This window comes from Schistocerca gregaria, chromosome 6 (assembly GCF_023897955.1).
Source record: "Schistocerca gregaria isolate iqSchGreg1 chromosome 6, iqSchGreg1.2, whole genome shotgun sequence".
Classification (NCBI taxonomy): domain Eukaryota; kingdom Metazoa; phylum Arthropoda; class Insecta; order Orthoptera; family Acrididae; genus Schistocerca; species Schistocerca gregaria.
The window spans coordinates 306,109,145-306,130,237 of record NC_064925.1 but is presented as its reverse complement, the minus strand read 5'-3'; the positions used below and the strand labels follow the sequence as shown (position 1 = coordinate 306,130,237).

Below are 21,093 nucleotides of genomic sequence, written 5' to 3'. Positions count from 1 at the left end.
GTGCATAAATTTGGCAGTAGCGTATCAGGAAAAAATTATTTGCATCAGCTTATGATTAATCCAATATTTTAAAATTCTTTTACATATCTTATCACATAGTCAACATAATAATTATCATTTGCTAATGAATACACCTGAAATAATCAATATGTGTTGATCTGACTGTGTAATTCGGTATAGATATACTTGATGTCCTTTTTGCTTTTGAGTGAAAGGTGTCCATTACCTAAAATGCAGAGTAAATTTGCAATTTGGCAATTTCATGTCCCTGTTGGCCAGCTCATCAGCATTCAAATTTTGATACAGAGTCTGCTTTCCTTCTATATAAGCTCTTGCACTTGATGAGTGATCTGAGGCTACACAGACTATTATTTCTATAATCTTCTATTCCTGAAAGTGAGTTAGTTTTTGAACTTGAAATTCTTCTTCTTTCTTGTAGGAAAAGAGACCTATGCCACCAGAGCCAAAGGAAAACCGTAAGTTATAGTGAAAGTTCTCTATATTTTTAGCTGTATTTTTAATTTACTTTTTACTACATGCAATTAGGCAGTAGTCACAATGAATTATTTGCAAAATAATTGTAATATTATCATATCTCGTTCTTTCCTCATTTGATACTTATTATGTTTAAATTTTTACTATGAACAAAAAAAGAGGAACTTTCATCAAAACTGTGCTATCATTTCACTTGAACCATAAAACTAACAGTTTCAATCCTTTGGTAGGCCTTCTATCACTGTATATGCCAACATGTTTCTGTGAATAGCATTCAGAGAGATATTTCTGTATAAATACACAAGCCTGTATAATGCTTGGACCAATATTTTGTTCTTGATATACCAAATAAAATACTTCTAGTAAATGACTTTCAGTCAACATTGATTCGTTCCTGACAGTTGATAACATCAATTAGTAGTTGAACTGTCATCAAATAACGGTTTACTGTAACCTAGAAAAACCGATAGCACTGGAAACCAGAGCAATATTGGCAGAAGTACTTTTATCACTACATCTCCTTCGTTACAGAAAGAGAATTAGATGGGTAAAGATGGTGGGATGTATCATGACAGGAATCTTAGTGGGAGCCATTTAGGTAACCACTTACTTCGTAACATCTTCTCAACTCCTCATTGATGTAATTACCTATGGTGTGTCGTATCATTGCAACATTAAAGGTATTAAAATAATGTTAGTATGTCGTTGCACTAGCCATCGTTGCACTCTCTATGTTTGAAGAGAACAGGGCCTAAATTGTTGAATAAATGTTGATAAGATGTAGTTAGCTTAGTTTCCTTCCCATGTATCGAAAATTGTGGTGATTATGGTATTTTCTGGAGAAAAATCATTTTGTTGCACCATCTGACTCATTTGAAATGACCATTTTGTCAAAATTTCAATAATATATATCCTGTAGATAAGGGCTATGAGGACCTCTGCCAGAAAAAACGTGGCTTGCTACATCTTCCTATCACAATACTGTGGTTGAGTAAAGTAAATAAATATAAGTAAAAATATAAATTTAGAGTGTATTGAATAGATGGCAACATTATCTCGAAAAATAATTCTCATATTTCCTAAACATATTAAATTGAGATTTGGGAGTGTGAGGTGTCGGTTGAGCAGTTTAGCATACCCTTATGTTGCTGTAGATTCGATCCCTGGTGACCTGCAGGTATGGGAAGCTCCCCATAAGATCATGCAAATGTAAGAGAAACGAAGTTATGCAATGGATAAAATCTTATTTAAAAGGTGACTACTAGTTGTGTCCCAGCGAAGCATGATAGTATGGGTACCTCACGTCACGTGAATATCTTAATGAAGGAATTCATCGAACCACAAAAGTAAATGAGTGGTCATTGTAACAGGCTGGTTTATTGCCATAAAATATCAAGCAAAATGATTTGCTCACTAAAGCAAGCATATATACATTTAATAAATACACAAGAGATTGCAAACACGAATTAAAGGGTTGGTGCAGGTGTATGGACACACAAAAACATAATATGAGACACGGCCAACGAGTGCCCAAAGGATAGTGATTTAAAAAAAAGATCCCGGGACAACCAACAACGAACATCAACACTTTCGCCAAAGTGAGTGATGGGTGCAACTAGCCGTGTAATGAAAATCTGATGCAAATTAATTAGCTTTGCATTCCCCTCGTCTCGATGGCTGCATTGGTGGCACATTCTTACCACCCAAACGGTGTATGTATGGAAGACAGCTGCAGTAGTGGCTGAAAGTTCTGAGTCCAGCTCAACCTCGACTTTCCAGTGGCTGGTCCCACGGTCTGATACTTTATGAAAAGTTTTCATCTGGCCTTCAGCTCTTATCTAGCCAAACGGTTTCCTTTTCGTGTCTCGCACAATGCAGTTTGTATGGAATTCATTCTGCCCGCACCTATACTCCTGCTGTGGGGATATAGGAAACTGCCATTTCCCTGTACAATGCCTGCATAGAGAATGTTTCCAGCACCAAACAAGCTCCCCAACGAGCCAGGCAAAGAAGTCTGCAACACTCTATTGAGAGGAAACGAGAAGAAGAATTTGTTGGCAGCACATCATTGACAATAGTCATTACTGACTGCAGTTTTCAAGTAACGTCAAAGAACTCACTGCACTGGCTACTGGGGTCAGCATATTACATTACGCCCAAACTGTCATGTAAAACATTTTTAAAATTTAGTAGTGGGTTACATGACAGTTTGGGCGTAACCTGCCACGTAACAAAAGTGGCAAAAAGTTCATTGTTGTTACACACACATCAAAAAACTTTTGCATCACCCTGGTTCCCAGAACTCCTGAAGATATACGTTGACTGTGGATGTTTTATCACAGACACAGTCCCTTGGATTGTTCAGAGATGTCACTAAACCCGCCCAAAGATGTAAGCAACCAAGTGTGAGCAGCGCCTATTAGACGGAGAGGGACCGACAGCCGACCAGTTCCAGTCATTCCACAAGGAAGGAGGTACACGGCTCAAGTTGCCTGTAGTTCAACCACGCCTAGGCGGTCAATACCGCTGTTCGATCGTATCCGCATTGTTACTTTGTACCAGTAAGGGCTCTCAAAAAGGGAAGTGTCTAGGCGTCTCGGAGTGAATCATAGCGATGTTGTTTGGACATGGAGGAGAGAGACAGGAACTGTTGCTGACATGCCTCTCTCAGGCCGCTCAAGGGCTGTTACTGCAATGGATGACCGCTACCTACGGATTATGACTCGGAGGAACCCTGACAGCAATGCCACCCTCTTGAATAATGCTTTTCGTGCAGCCACAGGACGTCGCATTACGACTCAAACTGTGAGCAATAGGCTGCATGATGCACAACTTTATTACCGACGTCCATGGCGAGGTCCATCTTTGCAATCACGAGACCATGCAGCGCGGTACAGATGGGCCCATCAACATGCCGAATGGACCACTCAGGATTGGCATCACGTTCTCTCCATCGATGAGTGTCGCGTATGCCTTCGACCAGACAATCGTCGGAGACGTCTTTGGAGGGAACCCTGTCAGGCTGACAGCCTTAGACAAACTTTCCAGCGAGTGCAGCAAGGTGGAGGTTCCCTGCTGTTTTGGGTTGGCATTATGTGGGGCCGATGTACGCCGCTGGTGGTCATGGAAGGCGCCGTAACGGCTGTACGATACGTGAATGCCATCCTCCAATCGATAGTACAACCATATCGGCAGCATATTGGCGACGCATTCGTCTTCATGGACGACAACTCGCGCCTCCATCGTTCACTTCTTGTGAATAACTTCCTTCAGGATAACGACATCGCTCGACTAGAGTGGCCAGCATGTTCTCCAAACGTGAGCCCTATCGAACATGCCTGGTTTTGACTGCAAAGGGCTTTTTATGGTCGACGTGACCCTCCAACCACTCTGAGGGATCTACCCCAATCTCCGTTGAGGAGAGGGACAATCTAGACCAACTATGCCTTGATGAACTTGTGGATAGTATGCCACGACGAATACAGGCATGCATGAATGCAAGAGGACGTGCTACTGGCTGTTTGAGGTACCGGTGTGTACATCAATCTGGACTACCACCTCTGAAGGTCTCGCTGTATGGTAGTACAACATGCAATGTGAGGTTTTCATGAGCAATAGAAAGGGCTGAAATGATGTTATAATTTTCTGTTCTGTTTCCGTAACTCTCGGAACTGAGGTGATGTAAAACTTTTTTTGATGTGTGTAGTACTTAAATATAAGTTTTCCATAGAAATGAGTTAAGCAAGGAAATGGCTAATTATAACATTATATTTCACCACCAGATGTTTCTTATATTGTATGCCTTAGACATAAACGCTACAGTTTGTTAGTCGGTATCGAAATGGGATAAGTATTTCGGTCTGCTTTATATAATGATTCAAAAAAGAAAAAGAAAAAAGATAAGCAATTCGGTCTATAGGTATATTAGTATAACACTGAAGTAACCTGTAGTAACCTGTTACAGTTAAACGATGCAACTTGGCTTAAACAATATCGAAATTTTTGTATTTTGCAGAAGTGCTTATACGCATGGGCAGTGTTGGTATATGCGGCTCAGATGTACATTACCTGGTGCATGGTCGAATAGGCGACTTTGTGGTTAAGGATCCCATGGTACTTGGCCATGAATCATCGGGCACAGTTGAAAAACTTGGGCCTTGTGTGAAGGACTTGAAAGAGGGTAAGTATGCATCTTATTTAATATTACAGGACATAAGGAAACGCATTTCATGGTGCAAAACTGTACAGTAAAGAAAACAACTGAAGAATTTTGTCTTTGGATAATTACATAAACGAACCTAATTTACATGGTAATCAGTACTATTCATAGCAATATTGGCAATAGATCATGAGTGTCCGGCTCTTCCTCACCGAACACCTACATCTACGTTTATAAGGCACCTCTAGACGTGTGGTGGAGAGTAGTCCTTGTACCAATATAATTTACTCCTTCTCCCGTTCCAATTGCAAATTGTGTGCGTGAAGAAAAACTATTAGTAAGCCTCCGTATTAACTCGAAATTCCCTGATGTTCCCGTCAAAAAAATATTTATAAAATGAAATGAATTTGAACTTATGAGAGTATATTAAGGCGTTCGTTTGTCCAAGGATAAAATAGAAAACACTCTGATAATTTCCACAATTTTTGCATGCTACAAGAGAACATTAGTGATGTGAGTAAACAGATGTAACATCTAGTATGTATCCCAGTCGCATGCTTACCAGTGAGGAGGAATGTTGTAAGGTTCCTTAGCTGAATTGAACTTATGTTAATGGAGTAGATTTTTGCCGTATAAATATTTTATTCATGTTTAACGCACTATTTTCAGAATTTTCTGCTTTCTATGCGATGTTAGATGCACTGCAGTTCCAACAATGAAACACTAAACCTGATCTCATAATTTTATAGTGGTGTAGCAAATTTAAATTTTGTTTGCTGTAGGAGATTTTTAAATGTATTACCAAAATTTCCATTTTGTTTTTTTATTACAGAAGTGTAAAATGACTTCATACGTTTCGGGACGTTTAGTAAATACTTCGTCAATGGTGCTCAAATTCACTGGCTGTAAGCCAAAAGAAATTAACTTTATAATGCAAGGGACTTTTTTACAACAGTACGCAATAATAATTATAATTGGCTTAGATCTCCTTTATTATAAAAGCTACAGCGGTGAAATTTTAAAGAAAAGCAACTATCTCAGAAACACTTTTCTTGTTATTGCTAGTCTGCATTTCATATCTTTTCCACATCTGCCATCGTCTGTTATTTTGGTGCCCAAGCAGCAAAACTTTATCTACTGCTTTCGGCACTCCATATGTTAATTTAATTCTGGAAGCATCCAGTGATTTTAATAGACTACATCTCATTACCCGTGTTTTAATTTTGCCTATATTCATGTTATAGCTGTTACTAACCGTTCTATAGAGCTTGCAAGTCTTGGGGTCTTTACTTACAATATTTCCACAAAAGTTCTGTACTCTACACCACAGTTCAAAACTTTTTTTTTTTTTTGCAAATGCCGTTTCTTTGTTTTAGGTGACCGCGTAGCCCTTGAACCTGGCACACCGTGCAGAATGTGTTCTTATTGCAAAGAAGGTCGCTACCACCTCTGCCCTGACGTTATTTTCTGTGCAACTCCGCCGGTTGACGGAACCATGTGCCGTTACTACGTGCACACAGCAGATTTCTGCCACAAGTAAGCGAGCCGCATTAGATACAAAATTAGCTTCTGTCTTGTAATCCATTCTGATAGTCTATGCAGCTGTAATTATGCGATGAAGAAATGAGTAAATGAGTTACTGGGCCTTACGGCAGAGGACTACATCTTCATAGTTGACACGGAAGCTGTACGAGCGTAAATACAGTACTGTCATATGGCGTTTTTAATTTTACAAGTTGCAATGAAATTCATTATTCTTCAGCCCAAAGGATCGACAGTGCATTACTTTCATTATATTGAATTGTGTCAACGGTTATAAAACGGTGGAATGTGTAGACATGATAAAGTTTTGTGGATTGGGAACGACAGAAAGTAACGCTTATCCCCATAAGGTCAATTTTGAAAAAAACGTTGCTAATTTGTTCATGTGTTAGGATGCTACCAACAAGACAGTAACTATGACATTTCTTTCTAAACAGCTTACGCAGGTCAGCCTTGTGTTTAAACCGTTGGGGATACTGACCAGAGACTCGTAGTACATTTAATCACTCAAGTAATTATTTGATGAAATGTCATGTTGCTGCTATGCGTCGATGACTTTCGTACTCATAATTTTCGCGAAGAGTCGGCCCCATGTCCAGTTCGTTCCTTTATATTCGCTGGATAGCAGACTCCATAGCCGTGGGCCCAACAGGTGTGCCAATCGCGTCACTATAGATCTGAAAGAGACGGGGGGGGGGATGGGGGATGGAGGAATGGGGGGAGGAGTGGACACTGGACATTACGGGTAACGTCACATCCAATTTGGAGCTCAGTTGGAAACCAGTATCCCGATTGACAAGGTCGTCATGCATTCGTATTCCCACTGTCACTTTGATGACCAAGTCCCAGGACCCATTGCCGCTGCACGACATCTTTGACAAAAACAAACAAGTTCATGGTTAATGCTGTGCTTAGCCACAGCAGACTTGTCGGATTGGTCAAGGAGAACGCTCTTCATATTTTGTGAACAGCGCTGCGAGATGCATCACTTTGTCTGGCCGAGATTCTGCCTGCCACACTTGCAGCTGATGCAGTAGAGCTAGGTTTCCATAGCCCTAGTTGGTTCTGGACTGAGCCAAACATATTCTTGATTTTAACAGTTGAGCGGAAAACTGTTTTTATCTTGTCCTTTTCCACTATTCTGGCAATCTAGGCTTCTGGTGGCCCTGTATGCCGAACAAACACGGGGCGCTGGGTTCCTTCTTCTGTATTGTTTCTTTCTTGTTCTAGCTTGGCTGGAGATTCGTTCTGTTTGTGTTTCCGAGTAGCCATTGTTGCGAAAGATTTTCAGAGCTGTGTAATTCGGTAGACAGACTTTCCTTGTAGCATATGGCTCACACTGTGTATGCCAGGGTTGTGAGCACTGGATGTTGGCAGTTACTGGTGTTTAGGTACAGTTCCATGTGTGTCTTCTTCCTGTAGACGGACTGTCGTATCATGTCATCACGATTCTTCTTTATTAGAATAGTATCCATCTATTTTCTTCCATCTCCATGATGAACGTGATGTTGAGATGGCACAGAAATCCCTGTGGATTTTCTTCATCGTGCTGATAAATCATGAATATGTCGTCCACATACGTGCCTTTGGTTTCAGGCGATCCGTTTTGAGAGCTGTTTCCATATAAAGGCATTTCGTGAATGGTTACCCAAATCGATACACGGTTTGTGGCAAATGTTAGAGCGTCGAGGGACATGTATATTTTTGTTTGGTTAATGTTTTTATCGCTGGTGTAAATTGAGACACTGAAGGAAGTACCAACAATGCAACAGTATACTTTTTATAAATGCCTTTGATAGCTCTTAAGAAGACCATTACACTGATGTAGCATTAGTTAATGTTGACGTTGAAATCAGACGTAAAAAATTCGAGAAATGTCCTAGAATGTGAGAGCACGGTGGCCGGAAACGGCATTTGCAGTGCAAACATTGCCAAGCAGGCCTCTCGGACCAGGTTGCGTAGTCGTATACCATAGGTAGGCCTGCGCTATGAGAATAAAGCTTTGTTTCCCCTTAAATCCACTTACGACCTAGATGCAGGTTCACCTATGAATGTTGTATATTGTAGTGGAAACTTCTGCCGCCAAATGTATCAGGATGTATTAAAACTCGTCAGGAACTTTCCAAATGATTTATTGATTTCCACTACAGTTCTCCGTTCACCTCAGTCCGCGTCACAGGGCCCCGCAATGCTGAGGAAGCACCCCAGCGGCCCAGTAACGCAATGCTGTGTCAAGCCTGCCTTGTATGCCAGCTGCAGAGCTTCGATTATGTCAGGATCTCTGCGCCAGCAGCCAATTCAGCGGCCACTGTCCTTATTGTCTCTGTGCTGCTCCTCCAGGAGCCATAGGCCAGCCCAGCCCCACAATGCTTCTTCCTCGCTGGCATATCTGAGATAGCGGTGGCAACAAGTGCCCGCTATCCGGCGTTCCCTCGCCTCGGGAAGTCTGTGGCGAGTGTTGAGAGCAGAGACGACTACCCATGATAGCGAGTCGAAGAGTGGCCCACCGCTGGCTGGCTGCACACCCTGCGTCGGCCTCAAAAGGTCGAACCAATGACCAGCCATGGACTGGAATGCTGGGGCCCCATCTGTTGCTGCGTGTAGCCCAGTGGTGTTAGACGCGTCGCCGTCCAAGAGAGCTGAAACACTTGAATGAATCTGATTAGTAAATAGCACCTATTTATATGCGGCTGTGTTCCTCTGTTTTTTAACGTGCTGCTCCGAGTCACATACACACCACACCCTAGTTGCACCAGTTGGCCCCTTCTGCTTGTAATTTGCACCATGCGAACCGCTGCATTTACGCTTTTCAGTGGTTAAACGGCCCTGTGGCTTCCATTCTACTTCGCAACTGTTGGTATTCACTGCAATCTGGCCCACACGTGGCGGTAACTTGTGCTCAGAATATTGCACAAAACTAACTTTCCCTATCCTAAAGGGTGGTGCCTCTACATTATCCCCCTCTTCGGAAAGATCCGGTCCCCAAATCGCCCCTTAACTAGCTCTTAACTTGTTTGAGTCGGCGCCTATGACACATTTCCTTACTGCTAGAAAACTTAAATGTGGTTTAGTGCCCCTTAAAACCATGACATGAAACAAAACATAAAAATTCCGTACTGGACGACCACTGCTCGATCATTCCCTTTCCTACGCGTCTCATGCTCTCGATATCCAACCTACTGGGACTTGGACTACCCTTGATTCCCATATGGGATTTGCTCTCCACCTCATCAGAATGAAAACATCACATAGCAAAGTTAAGGCTGCGATGACACTTAGCACAGAGGTGTTCATAATGATCGTTATTTGGTGTTGCCTTTCCCTATACTGAGCAAGATGTTGAACAATCTGTTCGGCTTATATGCACCCCTCTTGTTGCAAGCTCAATGTTGGCTCCACGATGTCCCTTCGATAGTCTATTCCTTTCCCCCTGGCTAAAAATAACTGCACCGTGCATGTGTCCCATATTTGTAGCTTCACAGATTTTCCTCCAATAGGCACTGTTTTTGATTCAATCTCAACACCGATTGTGTGACTACATTCATCCTTAAATTTAATTATATGAACTAGTGCAATAAACACGACTTTCGTGACCCAGCACTGTCGATAACAAAGAATTTAAACAGGAAATCGTACGACTCTGACATCGTTCAACACATATTTATTACGGTTTTGCCACAAAATTTACTCAGACGCCTTTATTTCTCCAGAACTGCGTTTGATTTCTCCTCCAACAACACTCCACATACGTCAGACGCTAAACTTTCCTTTTCAGTGACCTGAGGACAGGTATCACCATCACCTTTCCTCCCTCTTCAAAAGGACTGCTATCCGCAGCAGGCTACATTCGAAAATACATACAACATGTGAAAATGCCATGCCTAATTACTCTACACAAACCCAATGATACATGACACTAAAAATAAAAAATAAAAAACTACAAATACTCTACTACTTTCTTGAGCACAAAGCATCCGGTACTTCATGCTGTACTCTATCTTCCTGGTTTTCTCTGTGCTTAGCACCTCTCTCCACTCTCTCTTTCTTCCTCTTTCCTTCCTGTGATACTCATGGAACCACATCCGGGCAACCCGTAAATGGCCGTAACTGCCCAATGTGTACTATCGTTGTTCTCGTTGGCAGCTGAATTTTAACATTAATGGGGGATGTGGCTTCAACAACTTGGTATGGCCCTTGATAACTCGTGAGGAACTTACTCGTTTTTCCTTTTTGTGTGTAGGGGCTGGACAGCATTACCCATCGCCTCACTCTAAACTGTGGTAAACTTCCTTTCCGCTTCACTGTGTCTCCCGGCCTTTCCAAAGCCTTTGTATTCGCCTTTTGTACTCGTTTCCAAACATCCCGAATTGCTCTAGCTAATTGACGTACAGATTCACTGGTCCTTCCTTTCTGTAGCTTCACTAAATCAAACAGTGACGGCATTTTTCGCCCTTACACTACCTCATATGGACACAAACCGGTACTTGTATGGACTTGTGCATTGTATGCGCATACAATATGCTTCAAACACTCGTCCCACTGATGGTGATGAGAATCCACATAAAAACTCAGCCTCTTCCCGATTTTTCTGTGTACCCATTCTGTCCTTCCGTTTGCCTGTGGATACCACGCGCTCGTCCTCAACTTCTTTACATTCAACAATTTACACAGTTCCTTCATTAAATCCGACATGAAGTTGGTCCCTTGGTCAGTAATTATTGTCTCTGGTACACTAAACTTCAAAATCCAATTGTTTACTAATGCTTGCGCCACCATTTCTGTCTATTCATTTGGCATAGCCAAAATCTCCACATACCTTGAAATATGGTCTATTATTGTCAGAATGAATCTGTTTCCCAATGGTGTTCGCCTAAAAGGTCCTAAGACATCGATTCTGAGCAAAGAGAATGGACATGTTGCTTCCGGTAATCGTTGTAGCTGTATCTGTTTCCGGCTCAAATCTGTTATCTGCGCATATGGTATACAATTCGTGACATACTGATCCACATCTCCTTTCCTACCTCTCCACCAATACCTCTCCGCCACTCTCCTATTCGTCGCTGTACCCCCTCCATGTCCGCATCCTTTAATTCTTGCCATACTGCTAGGTCATAACCTATGACTTCGGTTTTTGTCACCTTCCTACTACGTGCATCCGCATTACCGTGCTTCATGCGCACCACCTCGTAGTCGAATTCACTAAGCCTCACAGCCCATCGAGCGAGTCTAGTGGACGGATCCGTCAACCCCAACAACCACTTCAACGCAACATGATCTGTCACTAATCTTGTCCCATATAAATAACATTTAAAATATGTGATCCCATGGATTACGCTAATCATCTCCCTCTCTGTTGTTGAGTAATGCCTCTCTGCTGTATTCAACTGCCTAGACGCATAGGCTACAGGATGTTCTTTCCACACCAGTTTCCTGACTAAGAGCACACCCTAATGCTTGATTCGATCCATCGCATGCTAGTGTAAACTCCTTTTCAAAATCTGGAAACATAAGAACCAGACTTGATGTTAACACTTCTTTCAGTTTGTCAAACGCTTTATGACACTCTTCTGTCTACTCAAATTTCTTACCCTTCTGTAACAATTACATCAACGGCTGTGCTAAAATCTGAAAACCTTTCATGAACTTTCGATAGAAATTGCAAATTCCGATGAATGACTGCACCTCCTTAAATGTTTTCGGTTCCCGAAAATCCCTTACAGCCTGTACCAACCTCCGATCTGTTCGCACTCCGTCCTTACTGATAATATGACCCAAATATTTTACTTCTTCTAATGCAAAATCACACTTCTCCAGGCTCAACGTCAAACTAGCTGCTCTTAACCTCATAAAGACTTCCCATAACCGCTACGTTGCTCCATACTACTTGAAAACACTATAATGTTACCCATATAGACCAGACGCTACCGTTGTTTCAAACCCCTCAACACACTGTCTAGCAACCTCTGAAACTTTGCCGGAGCGTTTTTCTAATGTACTGACAATGGCCTTCAGGTGTAGAGAAAGCATTTTTTGGACTATCCTCTGGAGCCACCTCTAACTGATGATAACCACTTGTCAAATCCATAGTAGAAAAGTACTGGCACTGTCCTAAGTGATTTAAAGTCTCCGAAATGTTTGGAATGGGGTATGCGTCCATTACTGTCTTATTATTGAGGTATCGGTAGTCACATGAGAACCTGTATTTCTTAGTTCTACCCATAGATTTTTTAGGCACAACGACAATGCCCGCTCCCCAGCAACTATTACTATGCTCTATAATACCGTCCGCAAGTTGATGATCAATGAAATCCTCCACAATCGGCTGCAAATACCTCGGTATTCTGTATGGTTTACAGTAAACAGGTGCTTCATTCCCTGTTGGTATCCTATGTTGAACTAATGGAGTTGCTGGTAACGGCCCTTGTGGAAGAAAATCCTTAATTTTCCACAATCATTCTTCCACCTGTTTTCTTTCTCCTCCTTTCAAATTCTTAATTTTGTCACGCAATGCAGTTCCATCGGCATTTAGTGGTTGATCGCTTCGCCTACCTCTCGAACACCAGTCTTCGTCATCTGGCACATACAAATTTGATACTAAAACTCCTTTTCCAAATTCGCGTCTACAGCGCTAAATTATCCACGTTCACGGGAACTACTCGCCCATCGTTCCCCTCCTGTACGTGCACAACACTATGTTTCACAAAACAACCCAATGGGTCGAAAAATTCATTATCTTCCAATGGTTCAATAACACATACTGTACCCACAGGTAGATTTGACTCCAAACTTACCCAAAGCGACTTCCCGGTGCCACTAGACGCACAATCATGCGAATTAAGCCTTAATGCTAATATATGTGGTTCAGTTGGTTTGTTCGTTATGTTGAACGCCCCTCGCGACAGTTCTGCATTGAGAACAGTTTCCCCTAGGCCAGTACAGAGTAAGCCAGACGACTGTGTGGAACATTCTCCATGATAATTGTCGCTACCCTTATCACTTACAGAGTGTGCAGGACTTACTACCGACAGATGTCCCACATCGGTTTCTTCACCAGGCAACCATGATTCCGGGATTTGTGTCATCCATCCTATTCACAGATGAGGCTACCTTTACGCGGAGTGGTGTCTTCAACTTTCATAACAGTCATCTGTGGGATAATATGCAGAACCTCCATGGTGTGGTGACAGTGAATCATCAGCATCGGTGCAGCTGGAATGTGTGGGCCGGGATAATTTGTGACCGTATTTTGGGACAAGTCTTCATTCCACATCGCCTAACAGGTCGACACTATCTTAATTTCTTGTGAAGACTTTGCCTCTCTTACTGGAAGACGTGCCATTGGTGATTCAAAAGTTTAAGTGGTTGCTACATGATGGTGCTCGAGCCCACTTCGCCCTTAACGTCCGGATACATCTCAATCTGTGTTCCCTAGTTACGGGATCGGACGAGAGGGTCCAGTTGCATGGCCTACTCTTTCACCGGATCTCAACGCGTGCGATTTCTTGTTATTAGCCGTCTCAAAAGTATTGTGTATGCAGAGACGATTCCAGATATGGAGACAGTGGACAGCGTATTTATGCTGCCTTTGACACTGTTTGGCTGCAGCCTGGCGGATATGAGCTTGTGAGACAGAACATGCTACAGCGTGTTCCGCATGCTTTGAGGCACATTGAAACCATTTTCAACACATATTGTAACTGTGGCTGCATGGTACAGCACGTATTAGACAGCAGTATCTGTAACGATGTACGACTGAATATATGGTCTCTAGCATGGAAACCACGCATTTCCCAACATAAGACCATTAGACTTTTTGTTCTGTATCCCCCATCCACCAGTCCCTAGAGTTTGTACATGGCGGAAAAAATCACCTGTTTACATGTGTTAAAATTATTAAAATATGAAACTGAATGAAAAGTCCAAAAGTTCGCAGTTGATGTTTTTACTGAAGTCGACTAAAGACTCACTCAACCGATTTTGCAACTTTTAAGTTGCATCTTCTGGTATATATGTGTACAGAAAATTTTATAAACAATTACTCTGATAATGGGGAAATGAATTTATCTGACATATCATGAATTCTGAGTGAATAAACTCAAAAAAGGAAGAAAATAATATACTTGTAGTCATGAAATTAGGTATGGATCACGTATGCCCCACAAAAAATGGACTAAGTGTATTTAATAAATGAGATTTGTAATCACATGCCTAAAGATGGTTGTTCACAATGCCACGTCATATGGTGTGGGGAGCTATTACAGAATACTGTGGCTAGGCAATGTTCTCAGTTTCAATTGGTAAAACTATCATCAGTGACGAATGTCCAGTCTATAAAAACGACGGGATGGAATTAGGAAGCTGAAAATGAACCTTGACTAAAAACCAGTGATACAACTAAACTCGAGACGATCCACATGTAACATGGAACAAGTGCCAAAACCGGGGCTAACCTGTGTTAAAATCACGAACTGTCGCCACTTTACCAATTAAAATACTGTGTTCCTGTGGGCCTATGTCAAGCAACGGACAATGTCCCTCGTAAATGTTATCCAGGAAAATGTTGGGACCTGGAGTAACTGAAGAATAAAATAGTTAACGACGAAAACTAAATTGTTTTTAACATCTTTTGGGAGCCACCCATGATCGAAAGTAAGAAGACTATGCTGAAGACCAAACTTACTGGAAGCCGACTCGCTTATGTGTGTTCGTCACCAACGTAATGATTATCGTAGCAGCTGACAATACAAGCAGTGAGATGATCACATTTTGCTGCCGGTGTGTGTACGGTGGCTGCCGTATGAGTACTGAGATTATTAAGTAAATAGAACTAACGCGGACGACACAGAAGATAAGAGAAGCGCGTTGCTAGTGATGTGTTGAGGAACTGCGGTCGCCACGCGAACTGTGAGACTCGACTCTCCATATAACATAAGAATAGGAAGTGGGTGATACAAATATAATGACGTTGCTGAGGTGACAAACATTTTTTAAAGATTGCTATTCACTTCTGTTACATTAAAACAGTGTACACATTGAATGGATCAGATGACATACTTACGGACCGACAGTAAGAGTAAACTTGGATATTAACGTAAACTGTAACAAGCTAACCAGCTACTTAGATACAGAGACCCCTTACTTAAAAATTTCGAATAGTCAATATTGATCAATGAAGCCCGGTGTCTTAACTCCTTTCGGTTGTTGAGAGTATTATCAGTATTATATGTATCTCCTTAAGCGCCTTTAAAACACCACCCTTGCCCTCTTTACGTGGTATCTGGAAGTGATTGTGGAGATCTGAAATAGAATGTTGATTGTCACTGACGTAGGGTGTTAGCTCATGTATCAAACTGCTTACATTGAGATGTTCCTTAAGGCGATTTCGAAACTTCTACCAGCTTGCCCAATGTGCTTTTGAGTGCAGTCATTACCGGAATTTTAATAAACCCCTTCTGTTCTTATATGGGTTTGCTGAGTGACTGTGCCTATGTCTGTATTTTGCACCTACATTCTGTGGGCGAAAAAATGGCTCTGAGCACTATAGGACTTAACATCTGTGGTCATCAGTCCTCTAGAACTTAGAACTACTTAAACCTAACTAACCTAAGGACATCACACACATCCATGCCCGAGGCAGGATTCGAACCTGCGACCGTAGCAGTCGCGCGGTTCCGGACTGCGCGCCTAGAACCGCTAGACCACCGCGGCCGGCCATTCTGTGGGCGCCCTAGTTTTAAAATTATCTGTTTTTAAAATTACAATAACAGCACATTTGGCACTCATTTCAGTGATATCTAATTTATTAAATGTGTGAACCTTCTTAGAAGAGTATTCACTGATCGCTACGAAGCAATAGACACTGGAGAGCCAAAGAAACTGGTAATCTGCCTAATATCGTGTACGGCCCACGCTAGCACGCAGAAGTACCGCAATACGACGTGGCATGGTTTCAACTAATGTCTGAAGTAGTGCTGGAAGGAACTGACACCTTGAATCCTGCAGGGCTGTTCATAAATCAGTAAGAGTACGAGGGGTGGAGATCTCTACTGAAGAGCACATTGCAAGGCATCCCAGGTACGATCAATAATGTTCATGTCTGGGGAGTCTGATGGCCACAGGAAGTGTTTAAACTCAGAAGAGTGTTCCTGGAGCCACTCTGTAGCAATTCTTGACGTGTGGGTGTCGCATTGTTTTGCTGGAAGTCCGTCCGAATACACAACGGACATGAAAGGATGCAGGTGATCAGTCAGGATGCTTACGTACGTGTCACCTGTCGTATCTAGACATGTCTGGGGTCCCAGACCACAGCAACTGCACACGCCCCACACCATTATAGGATGGCATATAGTCAGTCGTTTTTCCCTCACTCTATTAGTGATTGGAACAGGAAGTGGAACTAATAGTGGCACAGATACCCTTTGCCATGCACCATATACTGGATTTCGGAGTATATATGTAGGTGTATATGTAGATGTAGACTTCAAAGGGAGTTAAACCTAAAGTAGGAAAATAGTTTGATGTTTTGGGCAACGGTCGAGACAGCGAGCTACAATAGTCGGCTGGTTGGTACTTAAAACATGTTGGCCAGCAACATCGGAGCCAAGTCACGTCCGGCTCACCTAGTTGCTGTATATTCTTGAAACTACGATTATTCTAATGCTACAAATGGACCTGAGCACTATGGGACTTAACATCTGAGGTCATCAGTCCCCTAGAATTTAGAACTACTTAAACCTAACTAACCTAAGACCATCACATACATCCATGGCCGAGGCAGGATTCGATCCTGCGACCGTAGCCGTCGCGCGGTTCCAGACTGATCGATTATTCTGTTGGTCACCAAGTATAAATACCGATATGACTCTGCAGACGTAACGTGTTTGTCCAATAAAGTCGTGTGTTTGCAGGTTGCCAGACAATCTGACGCTGGAGGATGGAGCGCTGCTGGAACCGCTATCTGTGGCTGTACACGCTTGCCGGAGAGCTAACCTGTCCTGTGGCACCAGAGTCTTAATTGTAGGGGCAGGACCCATTGGCCTGGCCACCATTTGTGCAGCCAGGGCGTACGGAGCGGTCAGGATTGTTATCACAGGTACGATGGTGTCAACAGCTCTTGTTTCCAATAGCCGTCTGAACAGAGCTTGTGACAGTATTCTTGTAGTGAGTGATTATAGAGACTAGGCGTGCTGTCTGAGGCAAAGACGGTGACCAGCGTAAAAACCTTTCTATTATACAAGTTGTTAGGGGTATAAATGCATACATTTTTGTTGATGACTGAGGACGGCGTACTGAACAGCATTACATTAGTATTTACTTCATTTGCAAACTAATAATTATAGCTATCAGCATTAGTATGTTTTTAGGTTGGTTTGTTCTACCAAGTATGTGTGACAAGAGGTACTAATAATCACAATATCTGCACTTAATCCTCTAAATCTGTACTTTTCGGGCTTAGATTTCTCAGATGGTATGATTAACGGTTTACACTTATTACCAAGCCACCATCAGATCATATATGAGGGGTGTAGGTACGGAACTCACATTCTCTAGTTTTGTAAATTTTTAGAAGAGCAGGAAAACGTATATCACACATCGTGGTTATTTGAATCACTCTAGATTATTGCAGATTATGCTAATGTTATTATGAAAGCCATTAGAGAGAAAAAAACAAAAGGAATTGTTAAAGATTTTTTTGAAAGAATTATGAAGTTGTTCTCTGAAAATGGATTCTTCTTTAATTTTAAGGATACACACTACAGGGTGTTACAAAAAGGCACAGCCAAACTTTCAGGAAACATTCCTCACACACAAATAAAGAAAATATCTTATGTGGACATGTGTCCGGAAGCGCTTAATTTCCATGTTAGAGCTCATTTTAGTTTCGTGTGTATGTACTCCAACGTGATCAAATTGTAAATTTTCACAATCAACATGTGTGGGCTGACGATAATCCGCGCGCAATTGTGCAATCACGTCATCAACACAGATTTGCTGTGAACGTTTGGGCAGGCATTGTTGGTGATGTTTTGATTGGGCCCCATGTTCTTCCACCTACACTCAATGGAGCACGTTATCATGATTTCATACGGGATACTCTACCTGTGCTGCTAGAACATGTATCTTTACAAGTACGACACAACATGTGGTTCATGCACGATGGAGTTCCTGCACACCTCCACGCTCTCCTGACCTCAACACTCTTGACTTTCATTTATGGGAGCATTTGAAAGCTCTTGTCTACGCAACCCCTGTACCAAATGTAGAGACTCTTCGTGCTAGTATTGTGGACGGCTGTGATACAATACGCCATTCTACAGGGCTGCATCAGCACATCAGGGATTCCATGCGACGGAGGGTGGATGTATGTATCACCGCTAACGGAGGACATTTTGAACATTTCCTGTAACAAAGTGTTTGAAGTCACGCTGGTACGTTCTGTTGCTGTGTGTCTCCATTCCATGATTAATGTGATTTGAAGAGAAGTAATAAAATGAGCTCTAACAGGAAAAATAAGCGTTTCCGGACACATGGCCACATAACATATTTTCTTTCTTTGTGTGTGAGGAATGTTTCCTGAAAGTTTGACCATACCTTTTTGTAACATCATGTATATTCAGTTCTGTGCAACAGAGTCATAGCAACAGTTGTCTGATGTACATGAACAGGAGACAGCAAAGAGGATAGAATTCCCCGAATATTTGGGTGTACATTTTCATGAAAACTTGAGCTGGAAGAAATTTGTTACTGAGCTGCTCAAAAAATCAAGTTCAGCTACTTGTGCTCTTCTTTTAATTACTAGTCATGAAAACAAACGAGTCAAGATCCTAACATTTTTTGCGTATTTCCATTCAATAAAGTATTATGGAATTATTTTATGGGGTAACTCATCAGTGAGAAAGATATTTTTGATTGCACAAAATCGATCAGTAACAATAGCATTTATTCACCCACAGTCAACTCGTTAAGTACTTCTTTAAGGAGTTAGGCATTTCAACTAAATCTTCACAGTGTACGTATAAATCGTGGTGCCTGCGACGTCACCCTCGCATTCGGCGATGCTTCAGACAACAAGGTGTCGAGACATGCGAGAAAAAAGCCACATCTCAGATGTTCATGTGGCGTTTATGGTGAGCTAATGAGGTCACATTGGCACCACAATTCACCACAATTCTGCCCACCGCCACCGTGGACTTCTATCAGTAAGGGAAGCCGTCCGTCACTCACCCATCAATCCCTTAAACATAATTCACCCCGTCCCTTGACGCCTCTACTACTGAGGTCAGCCGGTGTGGCCAAGCGGTTCTAGGCGCTTCAGTCTGGAACCGCGTGACCGCTACGGTCGCAGGTTCGAATCCTGCCTCTGGCATGGATGTGTGTGATGTCCTTACGTTAGTTAGGTTTAAGTAGTTCTAAGTTCTAGGGGACTGATGACCTCAGTTGTTAAGTCCCATACTGCTCAGAGCCATTTGACTGCGGTCAGAGCCGCGACGCCCTGCACTGAAATCACACAGTTTCCTTGCGAGTGGCTGCGGAAAGGATTTCAGACACATCACCGCTAGAAATCGGTCCAAAAAGGCCTCAGTGGAGGCATAAAGAGCATCACTGAAACAACAGCTTCCCCTGGGGAATTCGTTTACACGCATTCGGCAGTCGAAAACGTATATTTGCTGGGGAAGGTGCAACACATTGACACTGGCGACACTCCCTGGACGATTCTCCCCTTCTCTAACGAGATCATGGGGCTCCAACCTCACTTAACGACATCTGAACTCTTTGGAGTGTAGCACGACCTCAGTTTTTGCTCTGGTGCGTAGAGTGGAGTCACTAGGGTCCGTTCAAAATTATTCGACGAAATATGAGCGTGATCCGAAGCAGTAAAGGGTGTTTATGAATTTTTTCAGGCCTCTTAATTCGCTCCGTCCAGCGGGTGCGACATTGCCACAAGCATAAATAAAATGGCAATAGGTCCCTCTAAGACCACACTAGGACCCTCTAAGACCACACATTTTGCAGACACCCTTGGTGCCACTGAGCACATTTGTAGAGTACTTTACAAATACAGGGCGGCGCAATAAATGTGTCACCCTTTTGTTCATGGTTATAAACTTTATTGTCAATACAATCTGAAAGGAACATATACTACAATGCAGAACCGTCCATGGAGATTTGTTCTAACTCAGCACATGCTCAATATGTCCACCCTTTCGTTTTCTAACTTCCTTCAAACGAACACTGAAGTTAGTGATTACCTTACGGCACATGTCTTCCGTAATTTCACTGCAAGCTTGAAGAATAAGTCTTCTGAGCTCCATTAAATCACGTGGACGTTTCGGGAAAATTTTTTCCTTTAGGTATCCCCAAAGAGAAAAGTCACATGGATTGAGGTCTGGACTATTGGGGGGCCAATTTTGTCTGTCATTGAAGCAACGTGGAAATCTGAGTGAATAATCCGCATGTCGAAAGGCTCGCGTAAAAACACCAACACAGCGTTTGCAGTATGTGGCCTTGCTCCATCTTGCATGAACCACTGCGTGTTGAAGGGCAAGGTAGTAGCAAGAAGCGGTGGAATGAAGCTATTGCAAAGCATACTCAAATAACGCTCGCTGTTCACAGTTTCTTCAAAGAAAAAGAGTCCAGTAAGTCCGTGAATGGAAATTGCTGCCCACGCTGTAATCCCCGGAGCATAATGTTGTCGTTCATGAAGCACTTGTGGGTTTTCAGTGGCCCAAAAGCGTACATTTTGTTTGTTAACCACACCGTCTAAATGAAACTGCGCCTCGTCTGAAAACCAAACCTTGTTGAGAATTTCTTCCCTATCCTCCGCCCACTGAGCAAACAGTAGTCTCTGCTGCTTGTGTTCTTCAGTGAGCTTCTGTGCACAGGTCATCTTGTATGGG

At 42.4% G+C, this 21,093-nt stretch overlaps 1 protein-coding gene across 3 annotated transcripts in view; it reads left to right on the top strand.

Annotated features, from left to right (window-relative positions):
* LOC126277929 (sorbitol dehydrogenase-like) overlaps positions 1–21,093 on the top strand; it is a 142,014-nt gene that overhangs the window by 30,967 nt on the left and 89,954 nt on the right. For all 3 annotated transcript variants that reach the window (XM_049977504.1, XM_049977505.1, XM_049977506.1), the window contains 4 exons: positions 440–476; positions 4,511–4,675; positions 6,031–6,190; positions 17,104–17,288. In XM_049977504.1, coding sequence (XP_049833461.1) covers positions 440–476; positions 4,511–4,675; positions 6,031–6,190; positions 17,104–17,288 — 547 coding nt within the window. The remainder of the gene's footprint in view (positions 1–439; positions 477–4,510; positions 4,676–6,030; positions 6,191–17,103; positions 17,289–21,093) is intronic.